Source organism: Chiroxiphia lanceolata, chromosome 27 (genome assembly GCF_009829145.1).
Source record: "Chiroxiphia lanceolata isolate bChiLan1 chromosome 27, bChiLan1.pri, whole genome shotgun sequence".
NCBI lineage: Eukaryota > Metazoa > Chordata > Aves > Passeriformes > Pipridae > Chiroxiphia > Chiroxiphia lanceolata.
The window spans coordinates 5,203,983-5,225,137 of NC_045663.1; the positions used below are offsets into that span (position 1 = coordinate 5,203,983).

The following is a 21,155-nucleotide window of genomic DNA, read 5'->3' on the forward strand; positions in this document are numbered from 1 at the left end:
CGTCCTCATACATGTCACACGCATGTCACACACATGTCACACGCATGTCAAACACATGTCACACCCAGCCCGGCCCCCTCCCGTGCCCATGTGCCATCCTCATACATGTCACACGCATGTCACACCCATGTCACACCCAGCCCGGCCCTCTCCCGTGCCCATGTGCCACCCTGTCCCCTGTCCCCTGTCCCCGCGCTCCCCGGCGCGCGCCCCCGAGGGGGGTGCGGGGGGGCTGCGGGAGCGCGCGCGGTGCGGGGGCAGCTGAGGACAGTGGGGGAGGGAGGGAAGGCGCGGGGGGAGGGACCCCGCGGCCGCGCCCGCCCCTCTCCCCCCGCCCGCCCCTTCCCCTCCCTCCCGCCCTCCCTCCCCGCGTCTGTCGCGTCGCTCGGGCCCGGCCCGGCCCGGCCCCGGCGCTCTCATTGTGCTTCGCCTCACGCCGGCCCAAGATGGCGGCGGCGCCCGAGAGCCCCGCGAGCCGCCAACGACATAGAGGGAGGGCCGGGCCCCGCCGCCCCCCCCCCGCGCCCGCCGCCCCTCCGCCGCCCCCGCCGCCCCCCGCACCGCGCACACGCCCCCCGGCCCGGCCCGGCCGCCGCACCCCGCCCCGGCCGGCCCCTCTTAGCATGGTGCGGGGCCGCCGCCGCCTCGTCCTCCGGCTGCCGACATGGGCGAGAGGCTGGAGCTGCGGCTGAAGTCGCCCGTGGGAGCCGAGCCCGCCGTGTACCCGTGGCCGCTGCCCGTCTACGTGAGTATGGCCCGGGCCCCGCACCTGCCCTGTCAGCGCCCCCGGCCCTGCCCCGGCCGCGGCTCTCGCCGGTCGCTCCCCCGTCCCTCGGGCCCTTCCCGGGATCCGTCGGGATGATCCCCCCCTTCCCTCGGCCGGGATGATCCCCCGGGGTCGTCCCCCCCCCGCCTCTTCCAGAGCCCCGGCCCCGGGTGCCGCCGCCGCTCGCCCTGGAAGTCAAATCCCCGATTTCATTTTATAATTGGTTGACTAAAACCGAAGGGGGGGAGGAGGAGGACTGGTTAATGAAAAGTTTTCGTGTTTTCCCTTGAGCTGGGCTCGTGTGGCCGGGTAATAACCGGGGGCTGCTCGGAGCCGGGGTGGGAATGCGGGGATTCCGGCCGGGCAGCGGCGCTGGAATGATGGGTGTTCCCGGGTGGTCGCGGGGACCCCGGGAGCAGCCGCAGGCTGGGAATGAGCGGCGGCGAGCGCTGCTCGCGGGTCGGGAGCCAGCGCTGGGTGTCACGGGCTGCTGCCAGTCCCCCCTCCGGCCGTGCCCTTGGAGCTCCCCTTTTTATTTATGCCCAGCTCCATTCCGAGCCAGCCGCAGCCCTCGTGCTCCCAAATAAAATGTCACTTGTCCTCGCTTACTTACCCAGCCGCGTTTTTCCCTAACTTGCCCGACTTTGCGCCGAGCCCGGGCGAGCGATGTGTGACCTTGATAACAATGTCCACGTTCGAATTAGTGACAATCCCACGGGAGCCGAAAGGCTCCGGAGGGTATTTTTGGATGCGTGTAGGCTCCCTATCAACCCCTGAGCGGTTTTTCGCCCCGCTTGTTGCACCTTAGCGAACAGTTCGTAAAGGAAAAATCCCCCCGCGTATTTTCCCCTGGCCCGAGCACTCTTGCTTATCCCTGTGTTCCAGGCTTTGCTGCGGTACGTGACAACACGCCGGGACACACGGGCTGGGGCAGCTGATATTGCTGGTGTTGTTGCTCTCTTGGCAATCGCGAGGCGCTTGTGTGTGAACGATTAGAAATATCTCGCTCGTGGCAGGGGAGATGGCTGCGGGCTCGATGAGCCCTGCGGAGCTGCCGCCGTATCCCTGCCTTCCCGAACAGGCTCCGTGCCGGCTGTTGCCGTGTGTGCGGGGCCGGAGCCCGGCGGCGCTGGCGGAGGCAGTTTTCCTGTTTCCCTGTCAGCCGTGTTGGCGGGCGCGCGCTCTGCTCAAATTGTCAGAAACTGAAAGTACAGCGATGACCGGTTCGGGTTTTTCTGCGCGTCGCCAAATATTAACTCGTGTTCCCTCGGCAGGTTGTGCGAGGCGGAGGTTAAAGATTACATAGGATAGGGGTTAATCTGAGAGGGAGGGATGATTTTCTGTCATTTCACAAAGATCCCTACAGGCTTAAAAACCGAAAAATCGACCCCCCACCCCCCTCGCCCTTTATTTTAAGGGTGAAACGTGTGTTTTGCAGCATGGGAAATGAGGATTTGGTTAATTCAGGAGAACTTGAGCAGCTGGTTCTGAAGATGGCAGAGCACATAGAATTTCTTCCCCAGGAGAAAAAGAAATTCTGGGGAATTAATTTCTTCCCCTTAACCAGAAATGCGGGGGGTTGATCCCCATGAGCCGGGAAACACCCCAAACCTCCTGCCCTTAAAGTGTCCCCTTCCCACTGCCAGCTTTTCCACAGTCATTCACGAGTGCCTGGTTCATCTGGAGCCCACCGATGTCCCTCCCTGCAGCTCTGGGGTCGGGCTGCGTGCGGGGGACACGCGTGCTCCGGGTGAACCCTGGAGCTTTGGGAGCAAATCCCTCTGCCCGTGGCCTGCTGACATTGTGCTCTGCTGAACTGCAGACGTGCTTCCCCGGCAGCACCGAGGCGGTTTGGTTTGAGAGCTCGGCTCTTTGACGTAAGCACAACATTTCTTAGTTTCACCACTCGTGCTGCTGTGTGGTTCTGAGCGAGCAAGGTGGGATACCTGAGAGGGGGGAAACATGCTTCAGGTGGTTTTATTTAGCGGCGTTCTTGCTGTTTCCTGTTGGAAGTGAGGTGTTTTTCCAGAGGGAGCTGGAGGGGCAGCTCAGGGTCCTGGCGGGTTTTTTTGGTGAGAGCAGCAGGACTGGCAGGGAATCATCTTTCCCAACATCCGAGGCTGTGTATTGTAAACCTGCTGCGTGACGGGTTCCGTGGGGTGATGTAACCCTGCCTTGAGTAACTTGGCTATTTTTATGCTCTTACTACATCTTAAATTAGCGGCGTCGGTGCTGCCGCGCAAAAGGCTGATCTCCCCTATTAATGGGTGCCTGCATTAATACCGTGGCTCTCTATTGCCCTGCTGCTATTTCTCGTCTAATAGGAAAAATGGGGTCTCCTCAGACTGCTGAGCCCGCATAATAGCCCGGCTGCCGGGCTTGTTGGGACGCTAAAAGAGCGGGGAGGCTGATGTGAAACATGTATTTCCCTCCGAGTGTAATTAGGGCCGTGGGAGGAGAGAGCGGTGGCGGAGCAGCTCCAGCCTCCCACTGGCTTCCACACAAAACCGAAAGTGCGGCTCTTCCCCCGCCTTCCGCCGGCCGGAGGAAAGGCCGCGGTGCCGCGGGGAGGCCGAGCCGTGCTGGCCGTGCCACACTGCGATGAGTAAGTTGAATGGTGCACGGTGAGTAAGCTCAACTCATGACTCACGAAATATTTTCTGATGTTGACCTCTGTGTTGGTGACTGCCCCGCTTAATCAGAGCCGGAGTGAGTGTACTCCTTTGTGTCCGCTTAACCTCCTCCGGCCCCGCGTACCTGCCCTGCCTTCTGCCGGCCTCGGCTTGTCAGAGACCACTGATATGGGATGAAGGTTTTCATTTTGGTGCTGGGCGAGATACAGGCCCGGATAAAGAAAGCATTTAGTTGAGAGTTAATGGGTCCAGGTGGTTTAAACAGGCTGCTGCCCGTGGGGTGGTGTTTGTAGTGGTACCTCAAATATCGCTGTGCATGACTTCGCACTCATTACTTACATCTGATGGAGACAACAGGTGAAGTCCTGTTTGGTTCTAAGACTTGAGATATTTAGTTTTTTTCCACAAAATTTTCCTTAAAATGGTTCATACTCTTGTCTCGGACTTTTACTATAGTTAAAGCTGAATCTGGATTAGGTTTAAACGTGGGGATTTTTTCATACCCTGATAAGCTCTGCCTGATCTGTGAGGTGTCTCAGGTTGGACTTTGAACTCCTCTTGACAAGTTCCTGCTTAGAGTCCCAGCCTGCTGCGCGTGGGGGAGGAAAAAGACCTGTGGGGTGCTGTGGGGGATTTTGGGGTTTTTTTGTCTGTGGGTTTTTTCTTTTTTTTTTTTCCTCTGGATCAGCTCTACAACTTGGTGTTGCCCAGTTCTGCTGATACATCTGTGGCACGAGTGAGGGACTGTATGTACACAGAACTGAGCAACTGGAGGTTCAGAGCTGCTCAAGCTGATAATTGTCCCCAAAATCGATGTTTGCTGGACTGCACCCTATTGCAACACTCAAGTTGGTGAATGTGGAAAAGCCTGTTTGCTGGCTGTCAGAGAGAGGACAGCGGGGCTCTTTTATCTCCTCTTCTTAAGGCTTGCAGTGATCACAGTCAGGGGTGACACAGTCAGTGGTGACACAGGGGACAGGAGGCACAGCCAGGTGGTGGCTTGGAGTGGCTGAGAACCGTGTCCTTCACTGGCTGTGAGTGACTCAGTGCCTGTCGCGGCCAATAGTGAGCAAGTCCTTTCAAGTTTCAGACTGAGGCATCTGCCCGTGCTGTGCTGTGCTCTGTTCCCCGGTGAATGGCAATCCCCCAAAAGGTGACTGGAAGCCTCTGTGTGTGTCAGGTCTCCCTGTTTGACTCGAGAGGGCTGAGGATTTGTGCAGTGACAGCCCCTGGCAACTCCTCCTGCCGCCCAGGCTGCTGGGGGGAAGCCCCTGGGGATCCCAGGAGGGTCTTGCTCTGGATACAGACTTATAGAATGGTTTGGTTTGGGAGGGACCTTTAAGCTCATCTCACTCCACCCCCTGCCATGGGCAGGGACACCTTCCTCTAGCCCAGGTTGCTCCTTTGATCCAACCTGGCCTTGGGCACTTCCAGAGATGGGGCAGCCACAGCTGCTCTGGGCAACGTGTGCCAGGGCCTCCCCACCCTCACAGGGAAGAACTTATTTATCTTCTGCCATATTTACCATATGTTAATACCATTTTTTTAATCTTTGTTCCCTTCCTCTGTGCCAGGAGGGGACAGTCCTGCTCGTGCCACTGTGCACATCTTACCAGAGCCTCTGCCCTGAGCTGCTCAAGCCTAAACCTCCAAATTAGCAACTGGGACGAGAAGTCTGGCTTGAATAATTCATTGTTTTGTCTGTGTTCCTCCTTGTTGCTGCTGACTTTCCACTCGGCTGTGATGGCAAGAAAATTCTCATTTTCTAATTGAGTGTTGTCAGAGCATCACCCTGCACGTGGAGAGGTGTGCGTGGCTGCTCCTGGCAGTGATGGGGTACAAACGTGGTACTGCTGCACTTTGTGCAGGTTGGGGGCAGAGTGTGTCTGTGGTGGTTTTTTTTTCCCTGTCTCCACTGTCCTGATCCAGCTGATAGCATTCTGTCACCAGAGGAATGTGCTGTGCAGGGAAAGCTCAAGGGCAGGCCCTGATAATGAAAATCACAGCCCAGCGGGGAGCATCACCTTTGAAATGAAAGATCAACAGGAGAGATGAATAACAGACCTTATTTGGGAGTTTCATCCTTTTTTTTGTGTGTGTGTGTCACTCACCTTTCCTGGGAAGTTTCTCTGATGAGTAACTTCGCTTTCCCAGGCAGCTGGGCAGGTTGAGAGCCGTGGCACGGTGTTGTGGATCAATTTGGGAAGGTCCTAAATTGGAGCTAAATCGTTCCCTCGGGGTTGGAGCTGCTGAGGGTGGTCCGACGCCCCCTGCCCCTTGCTGTTTCCCTTGCACTCATCCATCCCATCCTCATTCCATCCTCTGCTCCGGGCTGATGGAAAACAGCCTCACGTTTTGCACGTGCCTCTCTTTTTTTTTTTTTTCCCCGGGATCGGTTTGTGCCGGAGGGAGCGGGTGGGATGTGCGGGGGGGTCGCGGTGAAGCCCCCCTGAGTCACCGCCGGCAGTTGGGAACGCGGTGCCCGTGGGATCCGCGTGTGGGGCGGCTCTGGGAACCGGATCGCTGGAAATATCTGCGCTGGAAAAAATGTTGCAGTGTTTGCAGAGCGTGGCCCCCCCGCCCTGCTCTGAAATGTGAGTCACTGCCTGCCCAGGGCCGTGCCGGGGAGGGGGTGGCAGCGGGGGAAACTGTTGCTCTGCCTTTGCCAGGCAAAGCCTCCTCACCCCCTGAGTAATCGCCCAGCAATTCGGCTGCGGTGGCTGAGCTGAGGGGATTTCTCCGAGCTGGGAGATGCTGGTGATGCAGCTCGTTGGGAAATGTTTGTGGGGATGACTAATCACTTAGAGAAACTTCTCTAGTCAGGGAAAGGTCTGAAAGCATCATCAAACTTCTGATTTCTCAACACCCCTCTGCCCTCCTCGTTGTAAAAAACCTGGAGTGGGGCAAAACTGGGCGATAATGACTCGGGAATTCCAAAAGCGCTCGGGTTTCTCTTCTGCCCGGCAAATCTACACAAACAAATGACAGTGTTGGCACAGTTGCATCATTTTCTCTGCCCGTTGTGCCCTCCCCAGAGCCACAGGGACCCCAAATGTGCTCCTGGGGGGGCAGGCGAGCCCTGTGGTGTTTAATTGTGCAGCACGGTGGTTAATTGTGCAGCACGTGGGGAGCACAGAAGAGCAGTTTCCTTCGGGGCTTTACCCTTTGAAGTATAACTTGCCCCGGGTGACAATCGGTGCTTGTTCAGTTCTCAGACTGGCTTTTGTTCCGAGGTCTGACCCGTTGGATACAAGATAAATCATGAGTTCACTTAACAGGCACTTTTCCCCCCAGTATTTCTGTCTGAAAAGTGGAAGCTGTTCTCTTGTCCTGCATCTCAAGGCCACACTAGTCTTTATTTTTTCTTGTAACTTATTTATCTGAAAGGTGACTGTTGGAAGACAGAGTAGCTGTCCAAGATCGCTTGTTTTTCCCGTGTGGGGTTTTTTTTTTCCATCAGCAGATGAGTGAGGATTAATGTGCCTGTCCTGGCCAAAGTTCCAGCTCAGACAATTCCAGTTTATCCACCCACAAACTCACCCATCAGTTCCAGTGGGACACAGCACTGGAAGCTTTCAGGGTGCCAAGGGAAGTTGGTGCCACCACGAGCAGCCTCAGCTCTTGTCCTTCCTGGCAGCCTGATTATCTATGGAGATGATTATCCTTTCAAGTCTCAGATATGGGACTGAATTGTGGCCCTCCTGGGAATTTAGGCAAAATATCTTACCTCTTGCTATGTGAGATTTATGGGGAATTTAATCACCCTTCTCCCCAGACATCCGTATGTCTGTTTGGTTCTCTTCCTTCTTTCTTTTCCTCCTTTCACACTGACTTTTTTTTTTCCCTTCCTGCTCTGAGTTAACCTTTAACTGTCTGATTAAAGCTTTGCACTGTAATGATCAACACAAGGATCAGGGGTGAGGGGTTTTTTTTGTCCCTTACAGTGTCTTTATCACAGATTGATAATCATAAAGTATCTCAACGTATTTTTGCTTAATTTATTTTCTGCTTCCTAACAGAAAGATCCACAGAAGGAGGAAAAGTTCATATTGTGAACATAATATATTTATTTTCATGATGATTATTAAAGGCAAAACTAACTGAGGAGGAACAAGAAACAAAGCTGAATATACAGAATACACATGCTACTATAGATATCAAGCTGAGTAGGGACTATTTTTAGAGCATAGGAAGAGGGTGAGTATATTTTGCAGCAGGAAATGATGGTTTCATAGATAGGTCCAGATCTGTGAATAACGACAGAGTTCCTGTTCAGAGTGTTTTGGTTTGTTTCATTTCACGAGTGAATGAGAGTATTCTAAAAATTTGCACTAAAAGGACTTTTCAGTGTTGGATGAAAAATCTCAGGAGCTACTGAAGGCAGGTTAATGAAGCATTGGAAACTTTAGCAAACCAAACACCACAGAAAGTTCTCAGCAAGTTCCTTAGTAGAAAATGAATGGATTTTAATACTATTTTTGTGATATTTTCTGTGAGTGTGAAGGGCAGTTTCCTGAGGTTTTGGCATTAACGTCATTTACGTCTTAGGGCTCAGCAATATTATTGTTTGACAGTGTACACTTCTGAAACTCTAAAAACTGTGCTTTGGAGACTGCTCTTTCATTCCTGGATGAATGAAGCTTCCTGGGAAGCTGGATTTCCACTGGGATTCAGGTGATTCCCTCTGGTTTCCGTATCTGTTGGCAGCAAGACCTGGGAGATCAGAGGGTGTCTCAAGGTGGCCTCTGGAGCTGGGTTTGGAGTCTGTGTGGATCCTGCTTTGGTTTCCATCCCTGCTTACTACAACAAATGGTCACTGCTGTGTTTGTGATATCACACTTACAAGGATTTAAAATAGAAGCTTGTAAAAAGTGGTTGGGATTTTTTATTATCTGTTCAGAACCTGCACTGGGTCCCTGCTCTGCTCCACAATTTGGAGCTTATGGAGGAAAACCATATCCATTCATAGTTCACTTTTGTCCCTCACAAAACACCTTTCTTTAGGAGCCTGGTGGGTTCAGAAAGAGTACAAATTTTTATTGCTGATTTCTGATATGTAGAATATTTTTGTGTGTTAAGGAGGAGCAGGATTTCTGAGCTGTCCAAGGCTGAGCTGTCTTTCAGAATGTGAGGTGGTTATTTAAGGTGATGTTGTCTTCAGGAGCTTCCCTTTGGCTGCCAGTTTTCCTTGCAGGGTGTGGGATTAGGTGACTGAAGAGATTCCATGAGGTTCATCCTGGCACCCACCCAGGGTGTGGGGGGACTGTGGGGTGGAGAGAGAGAGATGGTGGCTGCCCTCAGCACCAGCGGTTTTGGGACTGGGTGATGGTTTCTGCCAGTAGTACCCCTTCCCTAGGTTTCCCAGGAAAATTTGTCAGAGTGGGTAGAGATGTCAGACCAGAGATGGTTTGTGCTCCCCAGTCACTGCTGCAGGGGGTTATTTCTCTTTTGGGGTTCCTGGGGAGGTGACCGTTTGTGGCTGGGACATGTGCAGGTACAAATGACTCCTGCCGTGTGTGTGAGCTGCCCTCACTCTCAGAACGGTGGGTCTGTGCACTGCTGGGCTGAACTGGGAACCAAAATACCACAGAGGTTTAGTTTAGTCTTAGCTTAGGCCTCCCCTGCCTTTGTGTGTGAGCACAGGCACTGCTGGCCCAAAGCAAGAGGGGGTTTTGGGGAAGTGGTGGCAGAGCAGGTGGCTGTGTGGGGTTAAACTGTCTGTGAAGTGCCTTCCTCATTCCCTGGAGTGAAAGCCCAGCAGTTCCCTCTGTCCCAGGACTAGCAAGAGCTGTGTTTCTGTTCATGTGCACATGGGATCACCACAGCCCCCTCCAGCTGCCCTGCTGTGGGAACAGTGGTATCACCTCAAACTGCACTGAGAGGGCAACAGCACGTACCAGTGAGGGTCCTGTTGTACCACAATAGTTGCATTCCCCTGTGCATTTTCATAGAACCATTATATTGGTAACCAGCCTGTGTTCCTGCATGGTGGAACTCCTCACCATTATATTGGTAACCAGCCTGTGTTCCTGCCTGCTGGAACTCCTCCTCCTGTCTGGCTCGTGCAGACGGAGCTGGCGGGTCCTGCCGTGCCTGTCCTTCGTGGCCGCTGCCTTGGCCACTCCTGCAGCCTCATTGCCTGGTAATGTATTTATGCAGCCCCTCCTGCAGGTACCTTGGGAACCATTCCCTGCCGGGTGTGAGCAGTGTCCGTAGCAACAGTTGGAACTGCTGTGTGCAAAGGCAAACCCCTGTTACTGGGGCTCAGGGAGCTGCAGGTCCCTGGTGCAGCCACGCTAAGTGATTATCCAGAGCAGTCTGCATCCTCTTTGCCTTTTTCCTTTATCTTGGTGATTTTTAGTATATTTTGGATCTTGGACCAACATTTCTTTAAATGTCCTTATTAAAGAGACCATAATGCCCTCCATGTTTTCCATTTAATTCTGTGTGGTGATAAACTTACAGACTGCTGGAACTCCATCAGCCTTTTCTGCCTCTTGCTGTGGGGGAGATGAGCTACCAAGACTACATTTTAAAGCCCTTCCTTGTCTTTTCTTCTCCGAGGCTGGGAGGAAAAGTATGGACACAAGCTGTTCTCTGCAGGAGGTCTCTTTGTATACATCCCAATATATGTATTCTTGTGGATGGCCTTGCACTTTCTTGATTAAGGGAACAGCAGTAATTGGGTGGTTCAGAGAAGGCTTTTGGTCTCACTTGGTAAGAAATCTTGTGCTTTGGTTGTAGCTGTGGAAGGTGAATGGCACAGTCTTGATTTGGGATAAAATCTGGTGACGTTGACCCAAGCCTCTGTATCCAACATGAAGTACTGGGCGGAGCAGACTTCCCCTCGCTCGAGGTGTAACTGGTATTTAAGCACGAGGCAAAGACCGTAAAATGCCAAGTGCTGGAAGGCAGAGCTGGCAGGACACGCAGCCCGAGATCTCCCCTTTGTTCAGCAGCTGGAATTCCTGTGGTTTTGGCTTTCCCAGGCCCCTGTGAAGCCCGTGGAGGTGTGTTGGCCACGGACATGCTCCGTGTGCTGGTGGCTCTTTCTGGGCGAAGTGTAAAGGAAGTTAAACCCCGGGGGAGATGAAACACAAACTCCTGCCAGGCTGAAGTCTGTGGTCTGCAGGGCCATCCGTGTGCCACCCGGAGTGCTGGAGGCTGTCCTGGCTCCCGCGGAAGCCGCAGCTGCAGGAGCCCACGTTGCTTTTCTCGGTGCCTGAGAAATGCTGATCCTCCTCCCCAGATGGAGGGAGGAGAGGGGCATTAAAGAGGCACTTGGCCCACCAGCCTTCTGCAAGATTGATTGGCTTTTCCTAATCCATCTTTTTGATCTCTGCTCACCATCTTGTCTCCAGCTGTAACATCCTCCTCTCCCTTGGATTTATGGACTGCTGCCTGTGGAGAGAGCTGCCACTGCAGGCAACCAAGCTGTTGTTTAAACCCGGGGGCCGGTGGGACTGACCTCTTTTGTTTTCTGAGTTAAATGGATCGTTTGGAGATCAGAATTTGGCAAATCCAAATGACTTCTGTTAATCCATGACTGGGGCAGTGTTTAGGGCTGGGGAGGAGCTGTGCCACGGCTGGAGTACTGGGATCGGGATGGTGGTAAAGCAGCTCATTAACGGGTGATTTGTTTGTAACTGCGTTGTTTCACCTTTGCTTCTCACATCACACCCTGGACAAAGGGACACTTGTCGGGGATGAGCACGGCTCTTTGCACCTTTCTGAAGAGCTGCTTTGGTCACCTGGCCTGCTTTTGGGGGTGCGGGTGTGATCTGGTGAGTCAGACACTGAACTGGCTGTGCAAGGGTAGGGGTTGCTCCTGCTGTGGGACAGTTTAGTCTGGGCAGCCAAAGCTGGGCTCAGAAATGCATATTCTGTCTCTGGAGAGGAGAAAAAGGGGTTTAAAGGTCTGTGTGTGGTGCTGTGAGAGCAAAAGGCTGAAGGGACCTGAGCTGTATTTCCTTTTTTCCTTTGGTTTTTCAAGAGCTCATCCAGATTTCCAAACCATTTGTTTCCCCCTCAGGTTTGAGGGTTTTTTTTTGGGCTGCCTTTTTGCTGCCTTTCCTGTGCAGGTGATCAGATCTCACAGGGATCCCAGTATGGTTTGGGTTGGGAGGGACCTTAAAGCCCATCCAATCCCACCCCTTGCCATGGACAGAAACACCTTCCACTGTCCCGAGTTGTTCCGAGCTCCATCCCTGGGGAAATGAAATCTAGAAAAATAGTGTTCACCCTCAAGCCCCAACTTAGTCTCATCCCAAGGATAAGCACAGTCTCACAAGAAGAACCTAAATATAAAAAGACGTAAATTTGGAAGGGCACCAGGGGGGGTGTTTCTTGCTCCAGGCAACGTCTGCTGCCCAATTTAATTGAACACGTTCTTTGTGTTTGAGGAAGAAACACAGAACCAGTTACAAACTGTTGCTTTAGGTTAGAAATTGGCTTTAGACTCTGGATTGTTGCACTGTGAGATAACTAGTCCTGTAGAAATACACCCAGGAGTCTGGGATGTGGTACTGGAACACAGAATTATATCAAAATCCTGCCATTTAGATACTTTAGGGGGTTAACTCGAAAAACTGATGTAACCAAACCATCCACACTGGGGGAATTACAAATTACAACTTCTACCTTGTGGCAGAAACGTAGCAAACTCTAATTTTCAATTTACTTTGCTCTTGTTCTGCAGCACAATGTCAGATTTAGCTGGGTTTATTAGGAATTTGTTATGCAGAGAGAGCTGAGCTGGGTCTGGTACTGGTCGTGTCATACAGGCTGATCTCTCTATATAATATGTATTATTGGGGCTGCTTTAGTTTTCTTATGCTTATGTTGATGATGTTTTAATTGGGATTAGCAGACAAAGAGTATGGTTGTAGAAAGTGGTAGTGGCTGCATGAACGTACATATTTGGGAAGAGCTTTTGGGCACTGCCTTATTTGGCCTTTAAATCACAGATTGGGGCCTCTTGTAGCTGCAAGATGCAAGGTTTCTTTTTTATGAGGAGGTGAAGGGAAAGATCAAACCCCTGAAAATGGATCCTGGTGGCTGAGGGGTGACGGGGGTGTGTGTGGGAGGACTCTGTGGGGCAGGAGCTGTGTGTGCTGGGGGGTTCCTGGCACTGTGTGCCTGCAGGAACAGCTCTGGGTGTGTTCCTGGCTCCAGACTCCTGGGACTGGAGTTGTAGGAACATGTGGAGAAAGCTGGTGTAAGAATGGGAACTGGCTGGAACTGTGTTCCACTGCTTTCCGTAGAAAGCTGGATTCTCCTTTAAGTGACTTTCTCAAAAGTGCTTCCTTTCTGTTATTTTTTTTTTTTTCCCAATGAAAACTGGCAAAAATTACTGAACTCTCCCCAGGAACTCACGTTTTAATATGAAACTGAGCCTTTATGTTGGTCAGAATTCTGCAAGAAGTTCAGCTGGAGAGGAATTGGCTGCAACAGCTCAGCGTGTTTGAGTCTGGTTTGTTTTAAACTTGTGAACAGCTTTGGGCAGTGCCAGTAATTACCCCAGACTGCAACTCTTTAAACACTTTCCACCTCAGGGAGATAAGGGCTTGTCTCATGAAAAGCTCCCGTTTATGTGGCTCTGAAGATTCCAAGGGCATCCCAGGCAACATAAATTCAGGAACATTGGAAGTACAGCCAGGCCAGGGAGCAGCACGTAGGGAGCTGCGGGAGGGAGGGGAGCAGCCTGGAGCTCCGGAGGGTGAATGGAGCTGCTCTTCGTGACAGGGAGCACCGTGGCGTCTCTCGTGACTGAGAACAGAACACTGAGGCTTCTTGAGCCTCGGCCAAAGGGCCTCTGCACGTGGGATTCCATGAGGGATGGGCTGGGCTGTGCTGGGAGGCTCTTCCCCGGGAGGTTTCGCTGCCAACAGCACTGCAAGTGCAGGGTGGAGGGTGCTCTGAGTCCTGCCAGGGCCAGCAGGACACTGGTACAGCCTGTGGGCACTGCAGTGGGGCTGCACTGCTGGGTGGGTCCTGGGCACTGCAGGAACATGACACAGAACACCCACACCCACCCAAAAATCCAGACTGCAAAGTGGGGCTGAATTCAAGGAGCTTTGGGCCACCTGGCAGGGTGCAGGGTTGGCTCAGGGTTCCAGGCTGGTTGGGCTGCTGGCACTGCAGCAGAGCCCTTGGGAATCACCAGCCATCCTCCCAGCCTAAATCCCTGTCCCTGCTCCAGTCTCTCCATCAGCCTTCCAAGAAGACACATCAGTCTGTGCCAGACACCTAATGGAGTTTGGAGAGCAGGTGTAACGTGGACCCTTTACAGCCCCAGGGAATTTAATCCCAGAATATTCTGAGTTGGAAGGGACCCACAAGGACCATTGAGTCCAACTCTTCAGGGAATGGCCCATACAGGGATCGATTCGAAGTGGTTGGGAAAGTGGATGGGAAAGGCTGGAGCAGGGTCAGGGGTTTGGGGAGGATGGGAAGGGTCATGGTAGTGGCTGGAGCAGGGTCAGGGGTTTGGGGGGGTTTGGAGGGTGGGTGGCAGAGGCTGGAGCAGGGTCAGAGATTTGAGGACATTTCTATTCCACTTTGGCTTTTGGTTCCTTCAGACTCTCCGTCAGTGCCCCAAACAGTTGCCTGAGCACAGACGTGATGGCTGGTGCTGTTAAATGTCTCTTCTTATTAAATCTTACAACCATGTTGAAATTGGGCTGGAATTTTCTCTAAGGAGAGGGAAACTGCTCTGTGTTCCCTTCAGATCTGTTTTTCCCCTTTCCCTCCTCCATTTTCCATGGCCAGCTCTGCTTTGAAGAGACGTAGCAGAATATTTGACGTTGTTTGCAAGACTTGCACACGAGACCTTGGGAGCTTGTCTGCTTGGCCAAGGAATGTTGGTTATAGAGCACAGTAAACTTGGGAAGTGTTTCAACATGAGAGGCTTAACAACAGTAGATGTGGAGCTGGATTTGATTCCATTATTCCAAATAATGACACCAGCTAAGCTCAAAGGCTCTTTCTGGCTGGAGATTCCACATGAGGTTGTGTTTGTGAAGCTGCTTAAATTGACTGATCTGTAGTTGTAGATGTGAGTTGTGATTATTATTATTATTATTAAAATTGATTTTTTATTTTAAGCCAAGGCAAAAGAACCTGTTAATTAATTGAGATGCTTTCATGAAGACCTGTAGGACAAGGGGTTTCTCCTGTGCTCTGCTCCCACTGCAAGTTTCCAAGCCATCAGTGAGGGATAGAACTTCCTCGGAAATGGTCATGTCAGAATAAGCCTGAATTCTCTGCTTATGGGATGTGCTTGTGCTGATAAGGCCAAGGGTGACTGTGCAGGAACAGTTTCTGGGGAGTTGAGGCAGCCCAGGGGCTCTGCTGGGATCATTCTGCACGTGGTGAGATGGGAGTGTTTGCAGGGGCTATTTGGGGCTGAGCTGCTGCCCTGGGTTTTTCTGACACTGGGCAGATAGGAATGGGAAGCAAGAGAAGTTTCCTCCCCTCTCGTGCTCTCCCTTCAGTGCACATGGAAAAGAACACAGAACACACTCTCCTTCTGTGTGCACTGAGAGGCAGGAGCAGCTTTTAGTGCAGTTGCTTCCCTGGTTTCTAGGCCAGGATTCATCGAAGGAATTCCTTACCTGACATTCCTGGGTGACTGTTTATTGGTTTGGACTGTGCCAGCCCGTGCCATGGACTGGAGGAAACACAGGCACAGGGCTGAGAGGGCAAAGAATTCTGGAATGGTTTGGGTGGAAGGGACCTTAAAGCCCATCCAGTCTCACCCCTGCCATGGGCAGGACGCCTCCCACTAGCCCAGGTTACTCCTTTGATCCACCCTTGAACACTTGCAGGGATGGGGCAGCCACAGCTTCTCTGGGAATTCCATCCCAGCCCCTCCCCACCTCAAAGGGAAGATTTTTCCCAGTGTGCCCTCTGGCAGCGGGAAGCCATTCCCTGTGTCCTGTCACTACCTCCCTGTGTACAAAGTCCCTCTCCCTCCTTTTTATAACCCCCCTCAAGGACTGGAAGGGGGACAGCCCTCAGGAAAGGCTGCCTGTCCCTCCCTCTGTCCCTGGATTTTTAACCAGGTATCTGAAGGGCTGTGTACAAGTGTCTTGGGATGAGAACTTCTGCAAGGCTGGCTGATCCCAAGGGTATGAACTGGTTACAAGGGGAATCTGTTTCCTCATGGAAACAGGAAAGCTGAGATACTGATGGAAAAACCTTTTTTTGATTTCTATCGTGTCTTGAAATAGAGAGAATCCAACCCTTTCTGTCATCTGTCCGTCAGTGCTTGTCTTCTTCCATTCCTTTCCAGTCCTCTGCTTTCTGTTACCTGTCCCTGCCCTTGGCTGCAGAATTTCCCCCTGGTAACTGCACAGAACTGACATTTCTGCAGCAGGAAACAAGGCAGATGATTTGAGAGCCCTGACACTTGTAACTCTGGAAGGTCCTTAGATACAGGACTCTAATTAAAAGGTCAAAGCCACTTCCAGAGACAAACATCTAAATATAACCCCCTTGGTGCAGATGGGCTCTGGTAACTAAGGCTGGATACAACAATGTGTGTAGGAACTCCAGCAGCTTCCCTAAAATAGAATTTTTTGTAGCCTGGTGCATACAAATGCAGCTCCAAGGGCTTTTGCACGAATTTGGGATGATTTGCTAAACCCACTCGTGCTTCTGTTGCTCCTGAGTAAACTCCCAAATTAAATCAAAACCCCTGTGTCTCACACAAGAGTTAATGTGTTTTGGTTTTCAGGTCCTGAAAAAGGCTCCATCTCCATCTCTTTGTGTGTGTGTGCTGGGAGGGTGTTTTTCCTGCACTGAATCCTCTCTCACTGTTTATTTGATGCCTGATTTTAGAAAGCCATTCCCTGGGCCAGACTCTCCCTGCCCATCTGGAGCTGGGAGCCTGTGCCAGATGCTGGATGGAATCAGCTGTTCAGTGGGAACTTGCACTCAAGTACCTGCTGCATCCCAATAATTCCCCAAGGATTCCAGCTCCACAGTTCCTGATGGAGAGAATGACAGAGAAATCAGTGGAATGACAGTTCCTTCCTGTCAGTCTTTTGCTACTCCATAGAAACACGAAAAATATATGTCCTTAAGCTTATTTTTTCCTTTGAGGGCTCATTTGGTGGCAATCAAGGGCTCCTTACCCAGTATGCTTGGTGTTCTTAAAAATATTGTGTGTCACTTATTCTTTAAAATATCGTGATTCTTGTAAACCCCTGACAAACAGCCCCTGATGTCTCTTTTCTTTTTGTTTCAGGACAAACACCATGATGCTGCTCATGAAATTATTGAGACCATTCGGTGAGTGTTGGGTGCTGGGACCCTTCCTGAGCCTCCCTGCAGCCAGGGCAGGGCTGTCCGGGGCCAGGATGCAGAGCAGGGCAGCCCTTGCCATGTAAAGTTATTTTTTAAGCTGAATTTGTTGCAATTCAAAGCTCCCTGGCAAGTAGATTTTGTTTTATCTCCCCATATTCCATTCTGTTCTGAACAGAATTAAACTTGAGTGGTGATGTTCAGCTTTAGTGCTTATTAAAGCAGTTTGTGTTTGAGCTGTGGACACACAAGGTTAAGAAAACAGCCTTGGCTGGATGTGCTGAGTCCTGGTCTGGCCTCCTCCCACCCTCTCCCTTTCCCCTGTTGCTCTGGGTTGTTTGGCAGTGATGTCCCTGTAGCATTCCTTGTAATCCTGCTGATGGAATGGGGAAAATGGGAGGATAAAGGTGACAGACAGCTCTGAGGGGCAGAGGCCAGAGGATTTCCCAACCCTGGCCGTGGTTCCAGTGTGACCTGCTGTCCTTGCCCAGGGTTAGGAGGTGACTTGCTGTGGAACAACTTCTGTTAAACAGGAACAGAAGTTCCCCCAACACCTGAGGGCTGGGGAGTGTTATCCACATTTCATCTGTTCTTGTTTCCTGGTTTGGATCCTTCCCTGGACTCAGGGCTGTGTCTGCAGCAGGTTGGAATGGTTTGATGTCCTTTAGTGGTGCAGGTACAGGTGAGCTCTGAGTGTTTTACCTGCAGAGCCACCTGAGCTCAGAATTTGGCCCTGTGTGGCCTGGGAAGAGATGGTGAGCCCTGTGTGCTCCCAGTGTGGGAGCCAGTGCTGGAGAACATCACACACATGAAATCAGAGCATTTCTCAAGGCCTGGGTGGGGAGAGGACGTGGAATGGGGCTGGAGCTGGGAATTTTTCCTTTCAAGAAACTCTTTTTTCTAACTCCAGAGCCTTGCCACAAGAACTGCCACTGCTGCTGCCAGGACTGCTGGGGACAAAATCCTGTGCCTTGGGTCTTGTGGCATCACTTGCCAGTGGGGTTGTTGAGAAGATCCTTCTGAGGGGGTTCAGAGGGACGTGGTGCTGAAGGTGGTGGCTGCAGCGGTGAAGGCAAGGGCAGAACTGTGCCAGGAAGCAGTTTTGGGGCCAAAGTCCTGTTTCACAACTGTACTTTGGGCAAGATTAGAGTGTCAGAACTTTCCTGCTGCCTTTGCCTGCCTTGTGCAAAGTACCCAACAGGGTGGTTGTGAAAGGGGGGACAGTGCAGAGCAGCCTTTATCTCCTGGAGGCAGTGAGACCATGGAAATGTGGGATATCCTGAGCTGGAAGTGACACACAGGGATGAAACTGCTTGACTGCAGGTCCTGTAATTTAAGAGAAAAAGTTGGCAGAGGTAGAGCCCAAATGTTCTTAGGAGACACTAGAAGAGAGTCAGCCCCAGATGTCCAGGTTCTGGTTTCTGCTTACCTATGTAGTGATTTGTCAACTGAGAATCAGCCAGAAGGAACCAGAACTACTGGATCTTTAGCTGTTATTTTTTATTATTTTACTAATGAAGCATGGAGCAGGGTGCATAAGGAATTGTCATTCCTGTTGGGATTCATCCTATGAATGGAGGTTTTTTGAGGACAGTGCCTTCCCATTTTGATATTTGGAGGAAAGTGTGTGCAAAGCTGCTGTGGCTTTTAAGTTGTTTTTAAAAAGAATTAATCCTCCTACATTCCCCAAGTGAAGCTCTCTCCTGTGAGATGCACTGTGAGGTGCCAGTGGGCACGTGCCCTCCATTTCTGGTGGCCACAACATCCAGGGCTGTGCTAACTCAGCCTGTCAGAGGGGCCTTTGATAAAAGTAACTTCTGACAATCTGCTTGGGTTGGGTGCTGTGAGGTGTGAGAGCAGCTCAGACACGGCCCAGAGGAGAATGTCCCTGCAGGGAATGGTTGGGGACAATGTTTTGAGGGGCTGTGGGAAATCTCTTCTCCACATCCAGCTTTGTCCAACACAGCATCAGCATTCTTTGGGAATGCTGCACTCCTGCACCACATTTTCTGTTAGGTTGGCATCAGCCATGGCTTTGAGTATTTTTAGACACCTTGTACACATTTATTACCTTATTTGAAGCTGTTTCAAGAGCTGCCAATATCTACAGGCATCTTGCTGTTTATTCAGTACAAATGTGAGTTGTTGCAGCTTTCCATGAGTATTTTGGGATGTCTGCCTTACTCCTGACAGTGTTCTGAGCTTCCAGGGCTGTGCAGGATCCTCTCTCCACATGCAGCAATGCCAGCCTAGAACTGAGACAATATTATTACATTTGACTGGCAATACTTCTATTAATTATTTCTTCTCTCGTTCCAGGTGGGTCTGTGAAGAAATCCCAGATCTCAAGCTTGCCATGGAAAACTACGTTTTAATTGACTACGATACAAAGAGGTGAGAGGGCTGTTTGTGTCCCCCCCAGGAGGCCAGGCCAGCACGGTGTGCAGTGAACTGGTGTCACTGGTTATTCTTCGACACCCAAGTTTCCTTTCAAACTGGCTGCAGGCTCTGCAGAGTTATTTTGGTAGGAAATGTGTAACAGCAACATTGGCAGAGGCTCGTTGGATTAAGGACATAATTGGAAACTCCACAGAGCAGTGACTCGAGCCGTGGTGTAGGTTGGAATTACTCCCAAACAATGCTCGGTATCTGCCGCTGGAGCACGGCCAGTGTGGGGATCTGAATGACACTGAGGGATCTGCTGGTGGAGGAGCTCCCAATTCCTGCCCAGAACGTGGCCTGGCTGTCAGGGGAGCTGTGGGAGCTTCGCCTTCCCTCCCTCCTCTGGGCTCTGGGGTGGGGGGGGCTAAAATAAAAGGTAGAATATCATCCCAGGGCAGGGAGGGATTCAGAGATCCCTGTAGTTCCATGGGAATTCCTATCCCACAAGCAGCTTAAAAACAATGTTTAGTATGTGGCATTTACCTCTGGGCTGGGAGAGGCAGATCCTGGCCAGGATGTGCAGGACACAACCTTAAAATGTCCCCCACAGGAAAGCACAGGGTTTGTTCCATGGGCTGGTTGGGATTACAGTCAGTCCAGGCAGATCCTTAATGACAGAGGCTGAGAGGAGGGATCTGAGGTTCTGTGCATGGAATTGGCCGTGCTGAGGTTGGGAAAAGGGATGTGTTCAAACTGCAGTTTGCAAAAACCTCTTTGGTTGCCTTCGTGGGAAAGAGTGAATTTGTCCAAGTCCACAGCACGAGTAAACTGTTAGAATGGGGTTTAGAGATGAAACTGCCTTGCTTAGTTAGAATCATAGAATCCTGGGATATCCTGAACTGGAAGGGACCCCCAAGGATCATCCAGTCCAACCCCTGGCCCTGCACAGACACCCCAACAATCCCACCCTGTCCCTCAGAGCGTTGTCCAAATGCTCCTGGAGCTCTGGCAGCCTTGGGGCCGTGCCCACTGCCCTGGGGAGCCTGGGCAGTGCCCCAGCACCCTCTGGGGGAAGAACCTTTCCCTGAGATCCATCCCAAACCTCCTGAACACTGGATGCTTGTCATGATCTGCTGAAGTTATTGCTTCCTCCTCTCCTCTCCAGTATTTTATTGTTTCGTTGCAAGACCTGTTAGTTCCTCTCTTCCTGAAATCAGGGTTGAGCCTTCCTTGTCATCAAGCCCATTAACTTGGATTTGTGGATTACTCCCAGTGGCTGCAGTGCTGTAATTTTATAGTCCTGGCATCCTCCCTGGGCATGTTCAGCTGAGGACCATCAGTGAGATCGACAGCAAAACTGAATAACAGGGAAACCCCTCTGTTCCCCAAAGTCACATCCCACTCACCTTTCTGCAGCTTTTCCAGGAAGTTGTAAACCTGGAATTTTGGTTTCAGTCTTTTTTTTTTTAATTCCTTTGAAAAAAATTGCCAGAAAAATGACTCGTAGCAGGTGGAGCAATCCAGGGATGTGGAGGGAGAGAAGTGGGATATGGGAACACGCACACTGTGCAGCCCAAATCCTCCTGCTTGGTCCCAGCATGGAAATGAGCACAGGCAGCTGGGAGCTTGGGCCGGAATGGCTGAAACTCCTGGGGGAGGTGTGTGTGACTCTGAGGATCACAAGAGCCTCAGGTGTCCCTTTTGCTGTCCCCTGGGCCCCCCTCCGCTTCCCGGCCTTGGGAATGGCCCTGGTTTCACTGTGTCACCCCAGAACCCCTTGGATTGTTTTTGCTGCTGCTTTGTGGGTCTGATTATGTAATGGATAATGTTCCCTGGAATATCTTCTCTTCCCTGGCCAGAGATGAATTTATTTAATCCTCTCAGCCCTCTGTCATTAAGGCATCTGCCTGGACTGACCGTAATCCCAACCAGCCCATGGAACAATCCCTGTGCTTTCCTGCTGGGGGACATTTGAGGTTGTGCCCTGGCTCTGTTTGCATTTTCAAACCCAGAATTAATTTTAGAGAAGGATCTGCTTGTCTCAGGACTGATTATCGTGAAAAAAG

The 21,155-nt window shown here is 51.5% G+C and overlaps 1 protein-coding gene across 1 annotated transcript in view; it reads left to right on the forward strand.

Moving 5' to 3' along the window:
- The first annotated feature begins 584 nt into the window (after positions 1-584).
- DOT1L (DOT1 like histone lysine methyltransferase) overlaps positions 585-21,155 on the forward strand; it is a 77,584-nt gene continuing 57,013 nt past the window's right edge. Inside the window, 3 exon segments of the mRNA XM_032711817.1 lie at positions 585-745; positions 16,652-16,695; positions 19,027-19,101. Of these exon segments, the coding sequence (XP_032567708.1) occupies positions 665-745; positions 16,652-16,695; positions 19,027-19,101 (200 nt within the window). The 5' untranslated portion in view covers positions 585-664.